A 21,926-nucleotide genomic window follows, 5' to 3' on the forward strand; every position below is an offset into this window, starting at 1 on the left:
CGTTTGTTTTTCGTCTTTTTTCGACAAAGGCTGTGTTGACCGAGAGCTCATTTTGTGACAATCTTTTTGTTGTGCCTATCTGCGACTCATCATATCCGCTATATGTTGAGTAACAACTATCCTTTTTCATAATGTTGTTATATTCCATTGTTTGATTTTGTCTGACGGCTTTTCTTCCATAGTTAACCCAGTGCTGTTTTCGTTTTTAAGGATTACTATACTCAGTGTCCGTCCTTTTTCCTCTTATTTCCTGTGATTCTCATGCTACCTTACAAACGGTACTGCACACTCTACTTACAAGCTACACTGTGTCAACTGTCTTGACTGCTCACAATACACTGCTACAACACCAGCATCTTATGTCCCGCATTACTCCTATACACATTAATCCTTTACTTTCAAATTGGTCACTCTCCCATATTTTTACGTGTAATTTCCCACACCTTTCCTGTGTCACACAATCTTGCATCTCATCCTACCAACCCGTCCCACCCCCCACTCCTTCTCTCTATTCCAGTTTGCAGCTACTAATTTCACCTGCCGTTCCTCTTCTTCACAGTTCTCCACCCACAGACCTGAAACCCACATTAAAAATGTTTTTATCTATATTTTTTCTTTGATCTCATCGTGCCTTCATGACAATCTCGGTTAGTTTCTGCCTTTCATTTTTTATGTACTGCCTGAAATTTAATCTTTTTCCCCCTTATTTCATCCTTTTCATGGCTTTTCCCCCTTATTTTTGGGTGTATTTTTGCAAATGTTTTGGTTGTAATTGTAAGTTATTTACATTTTTCCACCACCATGGTGTCTTGCTTCTTCCATCTGCATCAACACAGAAAAGTTTCCTTATCTCTAGCCAGAACCCAGTCCCACATACTGTATCTGCATTGTAGCTTGGCTCATGGCATCCCCCCTCCCGCCCTCCCCCCCCCCCTCCCCCTCTAATGGCCATACCATAAAATTACTTTTCTCTGGCTGCCACCCTTCCTTCCACAATGACCTCCATTTGTTCAGATGCTGCCAATCCGTAGCCCTTAACAACATTGTCCTTCAAAACCATATCAATTTGCCCCAAACCTCCTTCCAATACCTTCTCTATATCCATAAAATCCTCCTGCTATGCAATTCCAAATTCCTGGATTCCATAATACCATTTGAAACTCTTGCCCTTTAGGAACTATAGGAACATGCATAGTACCACCTCAAAAAACTCTCCAACCTGCTCACTTCGTACTCCCACCTTGGGCTACCACTGTCCACCACTTCTATGACAACCTCCTAACATCCCCCACATGCCCTCATAGCTGACAAACCCTGTCTTGCACACCTAGTACATTTACCTCACCCTCCTAAACTCACTCCCACCATTACGCAGAATGCAGAAACCAAGCGGACCTGAAACCAGTCATGAACCTACCCTCCAAAGGCCATAGCCCCACAGAAATATCAATCCTTTCCAAAGGCCTTACTTTTTGCCCCACTCCCAAATTATGTCATGCAGGAATGTTAAAGACCTTCTCTCCTGCTCCAGGTCCCTACAGTGGAAACACTTTTCCGCCACCAACTGTACCAATCAGACTCAACCAGAGACCAATGTCGAACGCTGCCTGACTCAGTTCGCTCCTCTATCCAACTCTGATCCACCCCCACTGCTCCCAAATCACCCCATGTTAATTTTCCAAAAGTTCTTAACCTCGAACCTTGTCTCACCATCATTCCCCAAGTACCTCAACATGCAACCTCACATTACACCTGCAGAAAGAACCGCAATCCACCACCTAAAAACTGATCCCGACCTTATAACCCTACCTTCAGATAAAGGCTCCACCACTGTTGTTTTGAACCGCAAGGATTACATGGCAGAAGGACTCCACCAGCTGTCTGACTCATCCATCTACAAACCCTGCCACAGTGACCCCGTTCCAGAAATCTAGCAGGATCTCCAGTCTCTCCTCAAATCCTTTGGCCCATTGCAGAACCTCTCCCCAGAGTCCATCTCTCTCCTCACCCCTACCACTCCTACCTTCTACATGCTTCCTAAAATCCATAAACCCAGCCACCCAGGATGCCCCATTGTGGTTTCACTGAGAAAAACTCTGCTCCCTTATACCTGAAACACAGTCATGAACCCTCCCTCCAAAAGCCATAGCCCCACAGAAATATCAGTCCTTTCCAAAGGCCTTACCTTTTGCCCCACTGTTAGCCATAACCTATCTTCGTACATAAAAGATACCAACTATTTCCTCCACAGACTCTCCACAGTTCCTTTTTCTTTACCACATAGTGCCCTGCTCATCACTGTTGATGCAACCCCTTTTACACTAACAACACTGATGCCCATGGTCTTACTACTATTGAACACTGTTTCCCAACCCCTGACAGGTTCCAAACCAACAACCGCCTACATAGTCACTATGACCAACTATGTCCTCGCCCAGAGTTACTTTTCCTTTAAAGGCATTATGTACAAACAAATCTGGAGTATGGCTATGGGCACCTGCATGGCACCATCCTATGCCAACCTGTACATGGTCCATCTCGAGGAATCCTACCTAAACATCCAAAATTCCAAACCCCTTTCCCGGTTGAGATCCGTTGGTGATATCTTTGTGATCTAGATTGAGGGTGAGGAAATCCTATCCACAATCCTCCAAAATGTCAACACCTTCACCTCATTTGCTTGACCTGGTGTCCGTCACTTCTGTAGTGACAAGTGGTGCCTCTCAAAATATACTGAGTGTCTCACTGAGGTCTTTACAGACCGTAATTACCCCCCCCAATCTTGTACAGAAACAGATCTCCCGTGTCTTATCTTTCCAGTCATCCACCACCTCCCAAAGTCCCACTGTCTGTCCACAGAGGAGCATTCCCCTCGTGACTCTGTGCCATCCCGAACTTGAACAGCTGAATTACATTCTCGGTCAGGGTTTCAACTACCTCTTACTATGCCCTGAAATGGGAAATGTCCTACTCACTATCCTCCCCACCCATCCCAAAGTGGTATTCCGCTTTCTACTGAACCTACACAATATCCCTTTCTGTCCCTACACAATCCCTGCTCCAAACCGCTTGCCTCATTGCTCATATCCCTGTAATAGACCTAGATGCAAGACCTGTCCCATACATCCTCCCATCACCACCTACTCCAGTCCGATCACAAACCTCATCTATTGCATCAAAGGTAGAGATACCTGTGAAACTGGTCATGTGATCTACAAGCTAAGCTGCAACCACTGTGCTTCATTCTATATGGGCATGACAACTAACAAGTTGTCTGTCTGCATGAAGGGCCACTGACAAACTGTGACCAAGAAACAACAGGACGACTCTGTTGCTGAGCACGCTGCTGAACATGACATTCTTCATTTCAATGACTACTTCACAGCCTGTGCTATCTGGGTCCTTACCACCAACACCAGCTTTGTGAATTGCGAAGCTGGGAACTCTCCCTGCAGAATATCCTACATTCCTGTAACCCTCGTGGCCTCAACCTTTGTTTGTCATTGCCCTTAGCCCTTTCCTTTTCCCATTCCAACACTACACAGCCCTCTATTCCGCCAACATACTCAGTCTTTTTACTTCTCTCCTTTAACGCTACCCCCCACCCCCCCACCCCCCACCCCCTCCTCTCCCTTCCATCTGTCAAACCTCCCGACTCCAATTTGCAATGAACATACATATTTTTTTCACATCATCGTAAATCTGATCAACACTCAACCACAGTAATCACCCTTCTACACCATCATTAGAAAATAGTAGTTCAAATTTTAATAATGATTGCAATGTCTGTGGACAATACAGGGTGATTCAAAAAGAATACCACAACTTTAGGAATTTAAAACTCTGCAACGACAAAAGGCAGAGCTAAGCACTATCTGTCGGCGAATTAAGGGAGCTATAAAGTTTCATTTAGTTGTACATTTGTTCGCTTGAGGCGCTGTTGACTAGGTGTCAGCGTCAGTTGTTGCTAAGATGGCGACCGCTCAACAGAAAGCTTTTTGTGTTATTGAGTACGGCAGAAGTGAATCGACGACAGTTGTTCAGCGTGCATTTCAAACGAAGTATGGTGTTAAACCTCCTGATAGGTGGTGTATTAAACGTTGGTATAAACAGTTTACAGAGAATGGGTGTTTGTGCAAAGGGAAAAGATCTGGATGGCCGAGAACGAGTGATGAAAATGTAGCACGCATCCAGCAAGCATTTGTTCGCAGCCCAGGAAAATCGACTCGCAGAGCTAGCAGAGAGCTGCAAATTCCACAATCAACTGTATGGAGAGTCCTACGAAAAAGGTTAGTTATGAAACGTCAACTATCCGAGGCGATGGATCGGCCGCCAGGCAGCCCGTGACACAGCCCTTCATCACTGGCCTCCAAGAAGCCCTGATCTTACCCCCTGCGATTTTTTCTTATGGGGGTATGTTAAGGATATGGTGTTTCAGCCACCTCTCCCAGCCACCATTGATGATTTGAAACGAGAAATAACAGCAGCTATCCAAACTGTTACGCCTGATATGCTACAGAGAGTGTGGAACGAGTTGGAGTATCGGGTTGATATTGCTCGAGTGTCTGGAGGGGGCCATATTGAACATCTCTGAACTTGTTTTTGAGTGAAAAAAAACCTTTTTAAATACTCTTTGTAATGATGTATAACAGAAGGTTATATTATGTTTCTTTCATTAAATACACATTTTTAAAGTTGTGGTATTCTTTTTGAATCACCCTGTATAAGCCTGCTTCCCTGGGGAGCAATGCTATTCGGCACATTTGCAGATGGTGACAAGGCACATGGCACAGCTCAGTCCTCACAGACATCATATCTTACCAGTTTATTACATGAAAACCAAACAACATATTTCTTGTAGTTACAAAAGAAACATGTGTATACTTTAAAACGTAATAAATCTTGAAACTTCCTGGCATATTAAAACTGTGTGCCAGACCAAGACTCAAACTTGAGACCTTTGCCTTTCACAGTTTTAATCTGCCAGGAAGTTTCATATCAGTGCACACTCTGCTGCAGTGTGTAAATCTCACTCTGGAAACATCCCCAAGGCTGTGGCGAAGCCATGTCTTCGCGATATCCTTTCATCCAGGGGGTGCTAATTCTGCAAGGTTCACAGAGGAGCTTCTGTGAAATTTGGAAGGTAGGAGACGAGGTACTGGCAGAAAGGTCCCAGAACTGCTCTCATTAATAAATGGACACAATGCTCATATAGTACTAGGGACAGAAAGTTGGCTGAAACCAGACGTAAACAGTAATGAAATCCTAAACTCAGAGTGGAATGTATACCGCAGAGACAGTCTGGGCAGTGAAGGGGGAGGCATGTTTATAGTGATAAGAAGTGCAATAGTATCGAAGGAAATTGACGGAGATCCGAAATGTGAAATAATTTGGGTGAAGGTCACGGTTAAAGCAGGCTCAGACATGGCAATTGGATGTATCTATAGGCCCCCTGGCTCAGCAGCTGTTGTGGCTGAGCACCTGAAGGATAATTTGGAAAATATTTTGAGTAGATTTCCCCACCATGTTATAGTTCTGGGTGGAGATTTTAATTTGCTGGATATAGACTGGGAGACTCAAACGTTCCCAATGGGTGGCAGGGACAAAGAATCCAGTGAAATTTTTTTAAGTGCTTTATCTGAAAACTACCTTGAGCAGTTAAACAGAGAACTGACTCGTGGTGATAACATATTAGACCTTCTGGTGACAAACAGACCCGAACTATTTGAAACAGTTAACACAGAACAGGGAATCAGCGATCATAAAGCGGTTACTGCATCGATGATTTCAGCCGTAAATAGAAATATTAAGAAAGGTAGGACGATTTTTCTGTTCAGCAAAAGTGACAAAAAGCAGATTACAGAGTACCTGACGGCTCAACACAAGTTTTGTCTCAAGTACAGATAGTGTTGAGGATCAGTAGACAAAGTTAAAACCATCGTACAATATGCATTAGATGAGTATGTGCCAAGCAAGATCATAAGAGATGGAAAAGAGTCACCGTGGTACAACAACCAAGTTAGAAAACTGCTGCGGTAGCAAAGGAAACTTCACAGCAAACCTAAACTTAGCCAAAGCCTTGCAAACAAACAAAAATTACGCGAAGCGAAATGTAGTGTGTGGAGGGCTATGCGAGAGGCGTTCAATGAATTCGAAAGTAAAGTTCTATGTATTGACTTGGCAGACAACCCTAAGAAATTTTGGTCTTATGTCAAAGCAGTAGGTTGATCAAAACAAAATGTTCAGACACTCTGTGACCAAAATGGTGCTGAAACAGAGGATGACAGACTAAAGGCCGAAATACTAAATGTCTTTTTCGAAAGCTGTTTCACAGAGGAAGACTGCACTGTAGTTCCTTCTCTAGGTTGTCACACAGATGACAAAATGGTAGATATCGAAATAGATGACAGAGGGATAGAGAAACAATTAAAATCGCTCAAAAGAGGAAAGGCCGCTGGACCTGATGGGATACCAGTTCGATTTTACACAGAGTACGCGAAGGAGCTTGCCCCCTTCTTGCAGCGGTGTACCGTAGGTCTCTAGAAGAGCGTAGCGTTCCAAAGGATTGGAAAAGGGCACAGGTCATCCCCGTTTTCAAGAAGGGACGTCGAACAGATGTGCAGAACTATAGACCTATATCTCTAACGTCGATCAGTTGTAGAATTTTGGAACACGTATCATGTTCGAGTATAATGACTTTTCTGGAGACTGGAAATCTACACTGTAGGAATCAGCATGGGTTTCGAAAAAGACGGTCGTGTGAAACACAGCTCGCACTATTCGTCAACGAGACTCAGAGGGCCATAGACACGGGTTCCCAGGCAGATGCCATGTTTCTTGACTTCCGCAAGGCGTTCGATACAGTTCCCCACAGTCGTTTAATGATCAAAGTAAGAGCATATGGACTATCAGACCAATTGTGTGATTGGATTGAAGAGTTGCTAGATAACAGAACGCAGCATGTCTTTGTCAATGGAGAGAAGTCTTAAGAAGTAAGAGTGATTTCAGGTGTGCCGCAATTGAGTGTTGTAGGACCGTTGCTGTTCACAATATATATAAATGACCTTGTAGATAACATCGGAAGTTCACTGAGGCTTTTTGTGGATGATGCTGTGGTATATCGAGGGGTTGTAACAATGGAAAATTGTACTGAAATGCAGGAGGATCTGCAGCAAATTGACGCATGGTGCATGGAATGGCAATTGAATCTCAATGTAGACAAGTGTAATGTGCTGCGAATACATAGAAAGATAGATCCCTTATCATTTAGCTACAAAATAGCAGGTCAGCAACTGGAAGCAGTTAATTCCATAAATTATCTGGGAGTAGCATTAGGCGTGATTTAAAATGGAATGGTCATATAAAGTTGATCGTCGGTATAAAGCAGATGCCAGACTGAGATTCATTGGAAGAATCCTAAGGAAATGCAGTCCGAAAACAAAGGAAGTAGGTTACAGTACGCTTGTTCGCCCATTGCTTGAATACTGCTCAGCAGTGTGGGATCCGTACCAGATAGGGTTGATAGAAGAGATAGAGAAGATCCAACGGAGAGCAGCGCGCTTCGTTACAGGATCATTTAGTAATCACAAAAGCGTTACAGAGATAATAGATAAACTGCAGTGGAAGACTCTGCAGGAGAGACGCTCAGTATCTCGGTACGGGCTTTTGTTGAAGTTTCGAGAACATACCTTCACCGAAGAGTCAAGCAGTATATTGCTCCCTCCTATGTATATCTCACGAAGAGACCATGAGGATAAAATCAGAAAGATTAGAGCCCACACAGAAGCATACCGACAATCCTCCTTTCCACGAACAATACGAGACTGGAATAGAAGGGAGAACCGATAGAGGTACTCAAGGTACCTTCCGCCACACACCGTCAGATTGTGGAGTATGGATGTAGATGTAGGTAGATGTAGAATTGAAGCTGTGAGGGCGGGTCGTGAGTCGTGCTTGGGAGCTCAGATGGTAGAGCACTTGCCCGTGAAAGGCAAAGGTCCCGAGTTCGAGTCTCGGTTCGGCACACAGTTTTAATCTGCTAGGGAGTTTCATATCAGCGCACACTTCACTGCTGAGTGAAAATCTCATTCTGGATAATAAATGTGTAGTATATACCCTGGTTGTCTGCTATGGAAATGAGTGTTGTAGATGAGTTTGTGACAGTAAAGCTGCAAATTTTGGTTTTTAGATACAATTTGACACCTTTTGATGAAAAATATTTCTGCATTTTGTACATGCAACCAAACAGAAAAAATGAACAATATACAATCAGACTGCATCTGAATGTTTCACAATGTGTACTGTGTAAGATATTTCATATGCTGTTCTGTTCGTGTATCATAGGCAACACAGTTTTTGTAAGGCTGCAACAGAAATGTTGTAGCAATGAAAAGGCATAAGTTTGCATAATTGCATTTGGAAGTAGCTGACTCATGTTATTGCATCTTTTTCTTTATTCAATTATTTTCATTGCTAGTGTGAGTAAATGATGAAAATTCTATATTCCTAGATGTTAAGTTTAAATTCTCTCTCTTTCTTTTTTTCTGCGTGAGCTATTTCTGTTACTTCCTTTGAAATAACAACAATGTAAGAAAAGATAGATTGCTACTTCCTGTAAAGATTAATGTTAAATTGCAGACAGGCACAATTAAAATACTCAGTTTTCAGCCACAGCCTTCATCAGTAAAAGAGAAACACACACCATTCATTCACACCGCCACCTCGCACAGCTCAGGCCAGAATATAACTATCACATGAATGGAAGCAGTAATCTGGAGGGGACAGGGAAGGGATATTGTGGGAACTGGAATCAGCTTTATCTGCAGCCAGACACACTGCTCCAGAACCTGATGAGATCCATTACACCATGCTTCGTCATCTGTGCCCTGAAGTGAAAGGTCAGCTCCTCTCTTGTTTCGATCAGATTTGGTTTGATGGACAGTACCCCATTGCTTGGAAAGTGGCAATCTTAATTCCATTCTGGAAACCAGGTAAGGACTGTAGCGCCCCTAACAGTTGTTGGAGTGTCGCCCTTACTAGTTGTATGGGCAAGTCTCTTGAACACATGGTCAACTGCCGCCTTGTCTGGCTGCTTGAATCCCGAGGTTACCTGAGCTGCTCCCAGTGTGGTTTCAGGCACTACCGTTACATTCTTGACAACTGAATTCTACTGGAGATGGCAATACAGGAGTCCTTACACGGAAACCATTTAGTTTGTGTGTTTTTTGACCTCGAAAAAGCATACGACACTACTTGGAGGTGCAACATCCTTCGCCAACTTCATGAATGGGAAATACGTGGATGCCTGCCACTTTTGATCCAATCCTTTCTTGAGCAGAGACGTTTTCATTATCGCATTGGCAATGCCATGTCTGATTGCTATGTTCAGGAAAATGGTGTGCCCCAGGGCAGTGTCCTCAGTGTCACATTGTTTGCCATCACTATCAATGGAATTTCCTCTGCAGTCAGGAGCCCTGTCAAATGCTCTTTGTGTGTGGATGACTTTGCAATCTTCTACTGTTCCTCTGATCTTAAGACGACAACGAGGCAGCTACAACTGACCATTAGGAGGCTGGAAACCTGGGCCCAGACAACTGGTTTTCTGTTCTCATCTGAGAAGACTGTGTCAATTTTAATCGTGCTCATTGGAGTTTTAACCAACCAGAGCTTACAATGGGGGACCGTATTTTACTTTTTCAAGACGTGGTGCACTTTTTGGGTTTATTATTTGCCTTAAAATTAACATGGCTCCCACACCTGAAAGATCAATGAACAAAGGGCTTCCGGTTGTTGAACATTTGAAATGCCTTGGCGGAAAAACTTGGGGAGCTGACAGGTCCTGCCTCCTACAGTTTTATAGAGCATTTGTTCGATCACGCTTAGACTATGGCAGCATGGTCTATGGATCGGCCCGTCCTTCCTACCTCCGGATGTTAGAAGCTGTCCACCATGCGGGCATTTGGATATCGACTGGAGCCTTTCGGACCAGCCCAGTTCAGTGTCTGTGCAGAGGCTGGTGAACCACCACTCTGGATTCAGTGACGTATCCTCCTGGCTCAACAGGCACTGAAAATCTCAGCGTCACCCCAGTCGTTGGCATTTAGTTCAGTGATTCACCCCACCTTCGACCGAGTGTTCAGGAATCAGCACCAAGCGACCCAGCCATTTGGTATGTGTGCTACGGCCTGCCTCAAGGATCTGGATCTCTTGGACACGAAAATACACACCCAGGAATGGAACGCACTGCCGTCTTGGTGTCTTCAGAGACCCAAAGTGATTTTAAGCTTGACGCAGCACTCGAAAAATTGTACTCCAGATATGGTTTTTACAGCTTTGTTTTCGTCTATTTTAAGTATGTACCATAGTTTTATCGTTATTTATACAGATGGATCCCAGCAGGGGAATGCTCTTGGTAGTTCTGTGGTTTTCCCTGATAGGTTTTTTAAAGTGCGCCTTCCAGAACAATTTACAAATTATGATGCGGAGTTATATGGCATTTTAATGGCACTGGAGAGGGTTTACAGACATCACCGTGCAAGTTTTCTTGTCTGTTCCGACTCCCTTAGTGCACTGCAAGCGCTTCACCAAATGTATTCCGTAGACCGACTGATTCGGCTCATCCATGACTACTTACAGCAGCTCCAACACCATGGCAAGGGTGTGATCTTTTGCTGCGTAACTGGCCACATTGGGATACATGGTAACAACATGGCTGATAAAGCTGCCAGGGAAGCGTATTGGAATGGTGCTGTCCATCAATGTCCCATCCCATTGCACGCCATTATATCATTTTCTGACAGATGCATCATATGTCAGTGGGAGACTGAATGGTTGCAGGTGTTGGACAACAAACTGCGGTTGCTCAAACCAACCACAAAAGCTTCACAGACTTCGTGTCAGCCTTGCCGCTGGAAGGAGGTTTTGCTTAGCCGACTGCGCATTGGGCATATCCCTTTCACTCATGGCTTCCTCCTCCGTGGGGAGGATCCACCTTTCTGTGAAGTTTGTGGCGTGCTGCTTTCAGTTAAGCATATTGTGGCTACGTGTGTCCTGTATACTGATAATAGGGCAGCCCTTGGTCTTGCTGGAAATCTGCCCACCGTCCTCGCAGACGCCGATACTGGTCTTAACAGAGTGTTGAAATTTTGTGAACTATCAGGCCTCATCCCTAAACTGGTGGGGAGGGCGGCAGACTGCTCTACATGTGGGGACAGCCTTCGTCCCCACCCATGAGATTTCATGTTGACTCTACGTCAGGGCGCTGATGAGCATGGTGTCGAGTGCCCCCTCAACCCAACTCATCATCATCAGGGAAGGGATAGCAGTGTATGGCAGTGGCGGGGGGGGGGGGGGGGTTTGTCTGGGGGAGGAGACTGTCTGGCAAGGTGGGGAAGGACTAGAATGCCAACAGGTACAGTGTCAGGAGGCAGGAGGTTGTAAAGCAGGGAGGTAGGCAAAACAGAATGAAAAAGGAGATAAGTGGGGAAAGATGGGCAGATACATTGGCAGAGGGCAGCAACCAGAGGGTGGGAGATAAGAATGGGTAGGAAGTCATAGGTCAGGGGGGGAAACTGTTGGGTGGGGAGGGTGTAGGGACAGTACGTTGCGTTCAGCTGTATGTCTTGCCACCAGGTGGTATACTTTGTTCTTGGCCACAGTTTGGCAGTGACCGTTCATCCTTGTGGACAGCTGGTTGGTGGTCATACCAGTCCAGTTCAGGCTTAAGAGACATTGGTTTTCTACAGAGGTGGGTGGCACAATCCGTCACAGATTGGCAGGAGAGTATAATAGAAGTGCTGAAAAGTTTTAACTGGTCCATGACAGACCATGATACAATCATTTTAGGCAAAGCTGTTACTGATGATGAGAGCTGATGCTTTGCTTGTATCATGAAACAAAATGTCAGATTCCAAATGAAACTGTGCTCTCAAAAAAAAAAAAAAAAAAAAAAGAAAGAAATGTGAAGATGATGGCAGTAGCAATAATTTTCTCGCATTTTTCCAGTAGCATGGCATTCTTCACAAAGAATTTGCACCTCTTGGTTGGAAGTAAATGAGGCAATTTTCTGGCAAATTTTAAAATGCTTTTTAGTCCAAGTCCAACAAGTTTGATCAGACCTCTCGACCACTTTTGATTTTTTCCTGTTGAGAAACAATAATTGACAACAATGCACCAATTGTTCCTGGCTGAGGTGAAAATTTTAATGCAGGAATATCCACAATATTTACTAATTTTACACCTGAAGTATGCTAGACTCAACTCAGTTGATTAGGTCCAGTATATCAACTATATTTAAATGTCTTTTGAGAAGTAACTTGTAGCTGTACCTATCTATTAGGGGCTAAGAATCTTGTAGCTAATAGATCCATTTTCTTTACAGAGGGCCTTGAGGAACAGACACTTGTTCGATGCTTTTTGTTTCTGTTATTACATGAATTTATTAAATCTTCATTGTGCTCTCTCTCTCTCTCTCTCTCTCTCTCTTTCTCTTTCTCTCTCTCTCTCTCTGTGTGTGTGTGTGTGTGTGTGTGTGTGTGTGTGTGTGTGTGTCAATCCATCTGATTGACTGACTCAGTTGTAGGTTGCCCTCCATCTTTCTTCCATTCTTAAATCCAGAACACTGGAAAATTAATGATATCAGTTTCTATGTGGTTTGAGTCATATTCTTTTTTTATTCTGTTTTATGATTTTGTATTAGGAATAAGAGTAGAAAATACTTCAACATTATAATATTTGTGATTTGTTAAAAAAGTTAGTTACATGCTCCATGGATCATATTCATGATAAACAGGCTGTGGAATGCGTAGCAAGAATGAACTTCACATTTTTCCCTTTCTCAGGCCATGTAATGATAGAAATAGAGCAGTATGCTAAATGAATCGTTTACAGATATATAAACAAACACAGTATTGAGTTTGTAGTGCTCTTTCATAGTTTTATTTATTGGGGACTAATTTGTGTTTGTGTTTCTTTGCAGATACTTTTGAGGGCTTTGACACAAGAGTCTTAGAGGTAAGTTTTAGTAGGATTTCCTACTTGTAAGTTTTCGTTTTGTTCTCTTCATATTTTAATTGTAAAAATTTGAAACATCACTTGTTGTATTAGGGTTGTGTCATAAGATGTAACTCTGTGTGCTTCTGCTATGGATTTGTAAATTTGACTCTAAGATTACCCCTTTTCAGAACATAAGTTTTCTTTATGGAAAATGCAGTACCTTCAAGCACCTATTCTTTTACTTATTAAATAAGAATATGTTGAGGTGCGAATATCAACATGTTAATGTTTATTTACAACATAGCATACACCACAAAATGTCTTGTAAATTAACAATACTACACTCCAAAAATGGATTGGGACATCAAAACACAATGTGAAACATAAAAAATATCATAAGTCACAATTGGTGGTGGTGGTGGTGGTGGTGGTGAAAATATCACAAAATTGACTGATGGACATCTAAGTTTTTGATATAATCAGCTGCGGCTGTTGTCATCATCAGAAAATCATATAGTTGTCCCCCTTATGCAGTCAGATTTTAGTGTTGTGTGATGTTATTCATTATTTGTCTTTCAACAGCTGTGTCATCCCGTGGTGAAGATATTGTTTTCTAGTTTTGATGTGAATCACGAAATTTTTGTGGCTGGCCCTGATCAGATTTAGGGTTGAACACATCTTGCATGGTAGTTCAGAGCTAGCTGAGGTAGCTGTAATGTACTGTGAACTTCTGGTTGAGGTTCTTTGGTCCATATCTGCATCTACTCATTTATGGGGTTGAAATCAACAATTCCCAGATTTTCTACTGATCTTAGAGGAAGCATTCTTGAGTATAGCATATTCCTTTATATATATTGATATTTATACATATTAGCAGTTGCAAGCTGAGGTTTTCTTTCAGTGACACCTAGAGAACAGTCATTGATAGAAGATCCCAGCTATAAGTTTATGCCCGCTATTGATGGTAAGTCTTATTCAAACCATCTTGCACACTGATTAAATTTCTGTCTTGGTGGATATGGCACTCTAGTCCACAGTAATGAATTGAGTACATCCATTTTCTGTAGCTGTTCCCTCAATATGCAGTGGATCTTCATATTGTTGGATGTGGATTATGGCTTGGAGTTCGTAGCCAGTGATGATATTGTTTGGGCAAGATTGATTATTAAGATTATACTTGGACCCTTCTATCGACAGTCGAGAACCCGGACTCGCCTCAACATGCTACCAAAAACGTTTGGAAAACCTCAGTTTAATAGTATGGAAGTTCCCCACGCATACTGTAAGCATCAGCGAAGGCTAATTATTCAACAGTCAGTTCAGATAATTACATTTTTGCAATTGGTAGGCATCACAAGACATCCTGTGAAACAATACTAAATGCTTTCTGTGGGAACTACTTTTGCCAGATAGTTCGAAGCTAAACATCTGTCAGGTGCATTTTTTTGGATCTTACATTAATACTTTGGTGTCTCACCCAGCTTAAATTATCTGATTGGATGGAGAGTTGCTTAACCAAAAATCGTTATTGTGCTGCCCATACGAATGTCAGCTACCCGAATAACAGCTTCTTATGTGCACTTGTGACACTTTTTGGGGAAGTTTATGGTTATGAGTACTGTGATGCAAAACAAGAAAGTCACAGCCTAGCCTCTTGCAGAACCTTTGAAGTCTCTAGTTGAAGCATTTGACTCAACTGATGACAAGTGGGTCTCACTTGGTTCTGGAGACAATGCTGCAGATGGGAGCTTCATTTAAATTCCTTGAGAAAGCAAGTTTTCTCAACTTTCTTTGCCAGATGCTTGAATGATCTAATCATGACCTTGAAGCCCAGACAACAGCCAATGTTTATTCCAGTGTGTGTCACAATCTGCAGCCGACTCTCTCCTGTTCTGGCAGTGGCTGCCAGAACAGTCTCTTCAACATTTTAATGAGCCACTCAAGTGTACATGCAGAGTGAAGATGATGATCCTTCTTATCTATGGTTGCCTGTCCCCTAAGTGATACCATTTCTCATCATATGTTCGAAATGATGATGATTAACGGACCCTTTTCCACATGTGGCCGTCTGATACTAGGCATGACAGACTTACCTAACAGTTAAGTGTGACACATTGCCTCAGTTTCAATGTCAGTTGGATACACCACCTAAACTGGTGTGTAAGCTGGGTCAGTGTGGTACCTTCAGTTGTCCCTGGTCCCTGACTCCTATTTACGGCATTCAGAATGGAGCTTTTTGTGACTGGTGCAATGTATTTTTGAACAGCAAACAACTAGAACATTTTTGAAATCATCCTTGCTGATGTGTTTTTTTTTTATTTATTTATTTTTTTTAATATAAAAAAAAAATTTCAGAATCTGTTATCCGATAAGGATTGCAAGTTACATTTAGAACTGAATCTAGAATGTCCAAGAAGGTGCTTTGTTTTATAATGAGAGTGGAATATGGGATAAAATTTCCTGATTTCCTGAAGCTAATCTGAAGTTTGTGTCTGAAACTTTTCTTTTGTAAAGCTTACATTCAATAACACTCACATACAAACACATAAAAATAGTGGAATTTATGACAAACACAGACAACAATCTCAGTATTATGCCACAGTAGGGAATTTCTTATGATTTATGTTTACGTCACTATTGTGAGATTTTGAATCCTTCCTATGAACAAACTAGCGAATGAGTTGAAAGAGGTGAATGTATTACACTAACTACTCAAGTTCTTACTGCAGTTATGGAAAAAATGATATTCCAAATAAGATATTGTTGCCAAAGTTAATAAAATACCATACACAGTTATAGTTTACAGCCGTTAGTTTACTGTGAACACAAGTATAGCTGTAATCATGTTTGTACACAGTGTAATTAAGAACAACAATTGTCTAAGTGAGGACACTACTGAAAAAGACAATTGAATTCCACAAGTGTTGATGTCGTGTGAATTTTACATGGCACTCAAAATTATTTGGGAACACACATTTTATCACGAGTTACACCAATTTTGTTACAGTCAGTGAATGGCAGTGGGAGAACAATAAGAAAATATCAGAATATCAAAGTGAATTTATCTGACAGAAAGGGTTCTACTTGTACAGAAAGGGGAATAAAAAATTGGTTGTCTTGTGTAATAAAATGCGTCAGTTGCACAAATTGTGTGTCTTTGTGACAACGTCTATGGGTCCATGCCAAAGATGAACACTGTAGCGTCAATTTATCCCACTAAAAACATCAAAAACTGTGGAACACAACAAAGCACGTCTTCCACTTGGAGCGGCTAACATTGCTGACAGGACTAACAAGGCAAAACACCAAAACATGTCAATTGTAGGATCCCCATTAAGTGCCGCATAGTTCATATGCAATACTATTTCTCGTTTCTCATGGAATGTATTTTTTATTTTTTTAAAGACAGGTTTTACTATTCTGTTTGAGATTTCTTCAGTATGTGTAGTAATTTTTTTAATTTTCTTGTTTGCTACAGAGACTGCAACTGAATTTCCTCCCTGCTCTTTAAACCCATGACCTGATTATAATTCTGTTTAGACTCCTACATTTCTGGTTCACCTTATGTTCCATTGGAGGTTATTTAATTTGTTCTCCAGCTCCTCTAACAATCTTAAGATCATAATATTCTGCACTTTACTGTCCCCAAATAGAAATGGTAGAAGTAGTTGGCTTTCCAAGGCGCATGTTATCGATTTAGTGGAACTTGATGTAACAAGCTGTGGGCATAATAGTAACAGGGCATCACCCATGGCCTGCACCTATTGCCACAGTCCCCCCAGTCCATTACTGCTGACACTTTTCATTCAGGCTGGAATGCTGATGTCTCAGGAACTTGCACTTGGTTGTAAGGCTGCCCCTACCCATGGTAGGTCCAAAGAGTTTGACAAGACCTGGGAACAATGCCAGACTGCAGCATAACTTCCCTCTGGAAAGGCAATGTGTTTACGTGAGCACCCACCTACCAGCAGAGCCTGTAAGTCTCCAGTCATCAGCAGTCACTCTGTCTCTATATGATTTATAACAAATTCAAATCTAATCTGCTGGTTACTGACACTCTCGCGCCATACTGCCTGAGAGAGTGTTGGTGAGCAATCCTCCATATTGGCTCCTCGTAGTAAGCTTACATTTATCAAGAGCCATTTTTTTGCAACTTATGAATTTTTTGCATTTTATGAAATGACAATTCAGAACCATGTTTCAATAATAGCTAATCCAAATGTTGAATCACCATCATCAAGGAAATGCTCTATAAGCTCTTTTTATTTCAGATGAAAACTGTAATAAACATGAAAGGCAATTTTGGACGTTATCGAAGAATGAGTGTGATGGTTGTGACTGGTAATGGCAATGGACTGGCGGGTTTTGCTCTTGCTAAAGCTGTGGAGCCAAGGGCTGCTTTGCGCAAGGCCAAGAATAGAGCTGGTCAGCAGGTCATGCATGTTGATTTGTTTGAAGGAAGAACAGGTGGGTTACCCTTTGAGTAATTCCTTAAAATTATTTTGAGTGTTTTTGCAGATGTATTCTGTTTTCAGTATGTTTTTGTTTCTCTGTAAATTTCCTGTTTCGTTAGCTTGTGATATGTACAGAGTGTAAACACTAGCTGCTGGCAACATATAACAGCCATATAACAGGGATGTAGCTGAAGACAAGGAGGAGGAGGAGGAGATTAGTGTTTAACGTACCGTCAACAGTGAGGTCATTAGAGATGGAGCAGTAGCTTGGATTAGGGAAGGATGGGGAAGGAAATCGGTTGTGCCATTTCAAAAGAAACACCACTGGCATTTGGCTGAAGTGATGTAGGGAACTCACGGAAAACCTATATAAAGACAAGCTGATGCGTGCTTGAACTGTCGTTCTCCCAAATGTGAATCCAGTGTGCTAACCAGTACACAACTTCATGTGCTAAGTGAAGTCAGCACCACCAAATTTTTGATAGGTCACTTGTCGTCTATCAAGCAATGAAACAGCCTTAAATTGGCCTACAAAAGGCACATAAGCTACAGCGATTTTGGTTAAATCTTACTCGGGTATTAAAAACCCCTTGTTCCTGCATTTTCAAAATGTAAGATTTAAGTTCTTGCAAATTTTACCACAAAATATAGTGAATTTTAACATCAAACAGTTAAATAGTTTTATTTGTCTTGTCTTCTTACTGCAAAACTATTGTGGTTGTAAGGGTTAAGTTTAGATTGAATTGTAAACATAATTAGTTTTTCCAGAATGAGATTTTTACTCTGCAGCGGAGTGTGCGCTGATATGAAACTTCCTGGCAGACTAAAACTGTGTGCCGCACCGAGACTCGAACTCGGGACCATTGCATTTTGCGGGCAAGTGCTCTACCAAGTTCTTCAACCCATCTTTTCTTCTCCAGCTAGTACCCGTGTACTCATACTCTCTTAGATCTTGTAAGTCCATCTCAGCTGGTTTTCTTCCCTACGGTCTGTTGCATCTGATGTCTTCCTCCACCACTTACCTGGTGATATTGCATTCTTGACACATGATGTGACCACTTCAGTCTCCTATCTTTAATCACAGCTGCAATGTCCAGCGATTTGTACAGCTCCTGCAGTCTGTGGTTTTACCTTTTTCTTTTGTCTCCATGCTGCACTGGTTCAAAAATCTCTCTCAGAACAGCATTTTCAAATGTCAGCATTTTTCTACCTCCCCCCCCCCCCCTCCTCCTCTCTCTCTCTCTCTCTCTCTCTCTCTCTCTCTCTCTCTCTCTCCCTCTCTCTCTCTCTCTCTCCGCCACCAGAGTCCAGGTCACTGCTCTGTATAGAATCACAGGTTGTATTACGGTCCTCTAGATTGATGAAATCTATAGAAGCCATGACTTGAGCAGCTATCAGAGTGGTAACTTAGACCTGTTTCTTGCTGGAATTCTTGCCATTCCTTTCACTGAGTACTGCCCCAAGATATTTGAATTCTTTTACCCTGTCAAGGAGTTTACCACCTCAATTAAAAAGGTTTGTCAGTATTCTCTCTGCTCACTATGAGGTATTCGGTCGTATCCATATTCTTCATCAAGCCTGCTTTCATCACATCTTCCGGTAACACTCTTGTCCTCTGAACTACATCTTGCTGATGCTGTGCTATTAAGACTGCTTCATCTGTACAGTCCAGGGTGTTGATCCTTCTACACAGCTGAATTCCTGTCTCTAGGCTTTTCGTTTATCAGAGTAGTATCTAGAACCAGATTAAACAGAAGAAGGAAGAGGCAGTCTCCCTGTTGCACTCCATTCCCCAACTTGAACTTCTCTGACATCTTTCCATTCACTTTCACCATGCATCTTATCTCTTGTAGACATGCTCGTTAGTGTTTTATTTATTTATTTAAGTTTTATTGCAGTTCTGTCATATTGCTTGCCTGTTCACACTAAGTGCTTTTTGGAAGTCCAGAGAAAGACAGTAACCATCTCTGCGAAATTTACAAGTCTTCGATAACACTTGCCTTATTATATGTAGGTGATCTGTGGTTGATTTGCCCTTTCTGAACTCTGCTTGTTGAAATTCAAGTGTCTCCTCAGCTTATGGTGTTAGCCACTTCAGCAACAACATGCTCATGATCTTACAAGTTGTACATGGTAAGTTAATTCCTCTATAGTTGTCACATCTCATTAGATCTCCTTTAAGTTTTGGGCAGATGACAGGCTTTTTCCATTTTGCAAGTATCCTTTCTCTCCTCCAAATTAAACAGATTAGGAGGTACTTCCTCTCTTGTAGGGTATATCATCCCTCTTTCAGCATCTCTGCAGGTATAGCAACTACTTCTTGGGCCTGTTCTTTGAGAATTTGTACCTCTTCCATGCTTGGCAGTTCATTCTCCACTTTGGGCATTTCACACTGTTTTCTTTGTACCATTCAGGAGATTTTCAAAATAATTTTCCATTGCTCCTTAGGTTTTGTTTCATCAGTTATCGTATGTCATCTTTGATCATGTCAATCCATGTGTTATATGCTTTTTTGAAAAACATGACTGTCCTGTAGAGGTCTCTTATATTGTCTACTGTTCATTCATCTTCTGCCAGTATTGCCTTGCTGTTATATACTCTCGCTTTTCTGTCCAGAAGACATTTTTAGGTTCTTCAGCTGCTTCCACCTAACCCAACCTTTCTTTTATCTTGTTCACTTGTCAACCACAATACTCGAGCCACTTTTCTCTTGTTGATTGCATCTTTTCATCTATCATTAAACCATCCTCAGCTCTTCTCCCTTATCTCCAAAGGTTTCAGCAGCACATTTGCAGTGTGTTTAACTCTGATCTTGAGCTTGGACCATAACTTGTCTACATCTTCTCTCTCTCCTTCCAGGGCAAAAAACCTGCTTCGAATTTTAACTGCATATTTGCCATTTATGTGGTCCTCTTTCAGTAGATCTGCATTTATTTTTCAGTCTGCTTCTCTTCTCCTGCAGTAATTGCATCCTATCCTTTCACGAAATGTTGTCAATATGAGATAGTGGTCTGATCCTATTACTGTACCTCTTTGAAATTTTAAATTCTCAATAATACTTCTGTGTCTACAATCCACTAGTATATGATCTGTTTGATTCTGAGTGTTTTGGCCAAGTGATTTACAGATTATCTTAACATGTTTTTCTGAGAAGGTAGATAATCATAATCCTTAGATTTTTTGGAATTGTGGAACTGACTAGTCTCACTCAGTTGTTTGAGGAATCATGTAGACTATGAGGGCCAGTGTATGGTCTCAGAAAAACCTCTCTTCCTATTGTGACAGTTGCATCACCAAGGACCACTTTTACGTCATTCGATAGCGCATCTTCATATACTGGTTCTAGATTTTCTCACTAAATGCTGTGTGTGTGTTAGTTGCTGTCAAGGACTCATAGGATGTGGGTCAGTGATTTCATACATACATCTGGTTGTGTACACTCATTAATACGAGCCTCTCTAGGAAGTGAGAGATGGACAGCTATTGAAGAGTAGCATTTTAAGGCAGAGGGGAAAAGTGTCATGGCGTGCTGTAAAGGGAAAAAACTCTTTAACAGTCTGAACAGTTTTTAGAGCTTGCGAAAAGCAACAGTTTTTGCATGGGTGCTAGGATATTTTAGTAACTTCATAGTTACCAATGCGTTGCTACAACCATTGTCTCCTTGGACAATTCCAGTGGTTCTGGTCCTGTAACATTACAAAGTCATCATCAGAGAGATCAATTTGATTATCAATTCAGTGCCTCAGTGTCAGTGGTGAGTAGGTTTTATCTGTGATTTATGTGTTATCAACTTTCCTGCTGCAGCCAAGTGCTAGGCTGCACAAGCACAGGTGGCATAGCCAGTCAGATTTGCCAATGTACAGGGGCTCGCTGAAATCGTGGTGTATGCATGATTAGTTTTAAGCTTGCTAGTTATGTTTCCACCTATGATTAAAAGACCATAGCTGCCTGATTGAGAGTGAAGAGGTTATTTGAATGTTTGTTTCTTGAATACCTCAGCTAGGGTGTTCAGGTGGAATTCATTGTGCATGTTCGTAGTGTGACTGTTTTGTGGAAAATTACTTACGCACAACCTTGTTCTCTATTACCTGCAGGCTGCTTAGATGTGTTGGAGCTGTCTTTGTTGATTGTAGTCCAATGAAAATCATATTCTTGGACTGACACCCTCCTATTTAGTGCACTTTACATGTTAAGAATCTGGTAGAGTTACTTAATTCTTGTGTATGCTTGGTTACTGACATGTGCGGTTCCCCTATGTCAGTTTATGGTCCAGCCAGGCACTGTGGCAGCTTGACAGTATCAGAGAATTGTATTGGTTGTGTATGTAACGTGTTTTGTCTTCAGTATTCTTGTTTACGCAGTTGATTCTGGGAACAGAAGAACCACCCACTTGTCAACATTTACTGTAAGATGCCATTTCTCCAGTCAAGGCTCAACAGTTGTTAGTTCAGTCTGTAGTTGTTAGGTTATGTTTCATGG

At 41.8% G+C, this 21,926-nt stretch overlaps 1 protein-coding gene across 1 annotated transcript in view; it reads left to right on the top strand.

Moving 5' to 3' along the window:
- Positions 1-21,926, top strand: part of LOC124787845 (28S ribosomal protein S5, mitochondrial) — a 109,113-nt gene that overhangs the window by 22,042 nt on the left and 65,145 nt on the right. Inside the window, exons 5-6 of the mRNA XM_047254799.1 lie at positions 12,977-13,011; positions 17,265-17,460. Of these exons, the coding sequence (XP_047110755.1) occupies positions 12,977-13,011; positions 17,265-17,460 (231 nt within the window). The remainder of the gene's footprint in view (positions 1-12,976; positions 13,012-17,264; positions 17,461-21,926) is intronic.

The sequence above is a fragment of the Schistocerca piceifrons genome, chromosome 1 (genome assembly GCF_021461385.2).
Source record: "Schistocerca piceifrons isolate TAMUIC-IGC-003096 chromosome 1, iqSchPice1.1, whole genome shotgun sequence".
In the NCBI taxonomy this organism is placed as follows: domain Eukaryota; kingdom Metazoa; phylum Arthropoda; class Insecta; order Orthoptera; family Acrididae; genus Schistocerca; species Schistocerca piceifrons.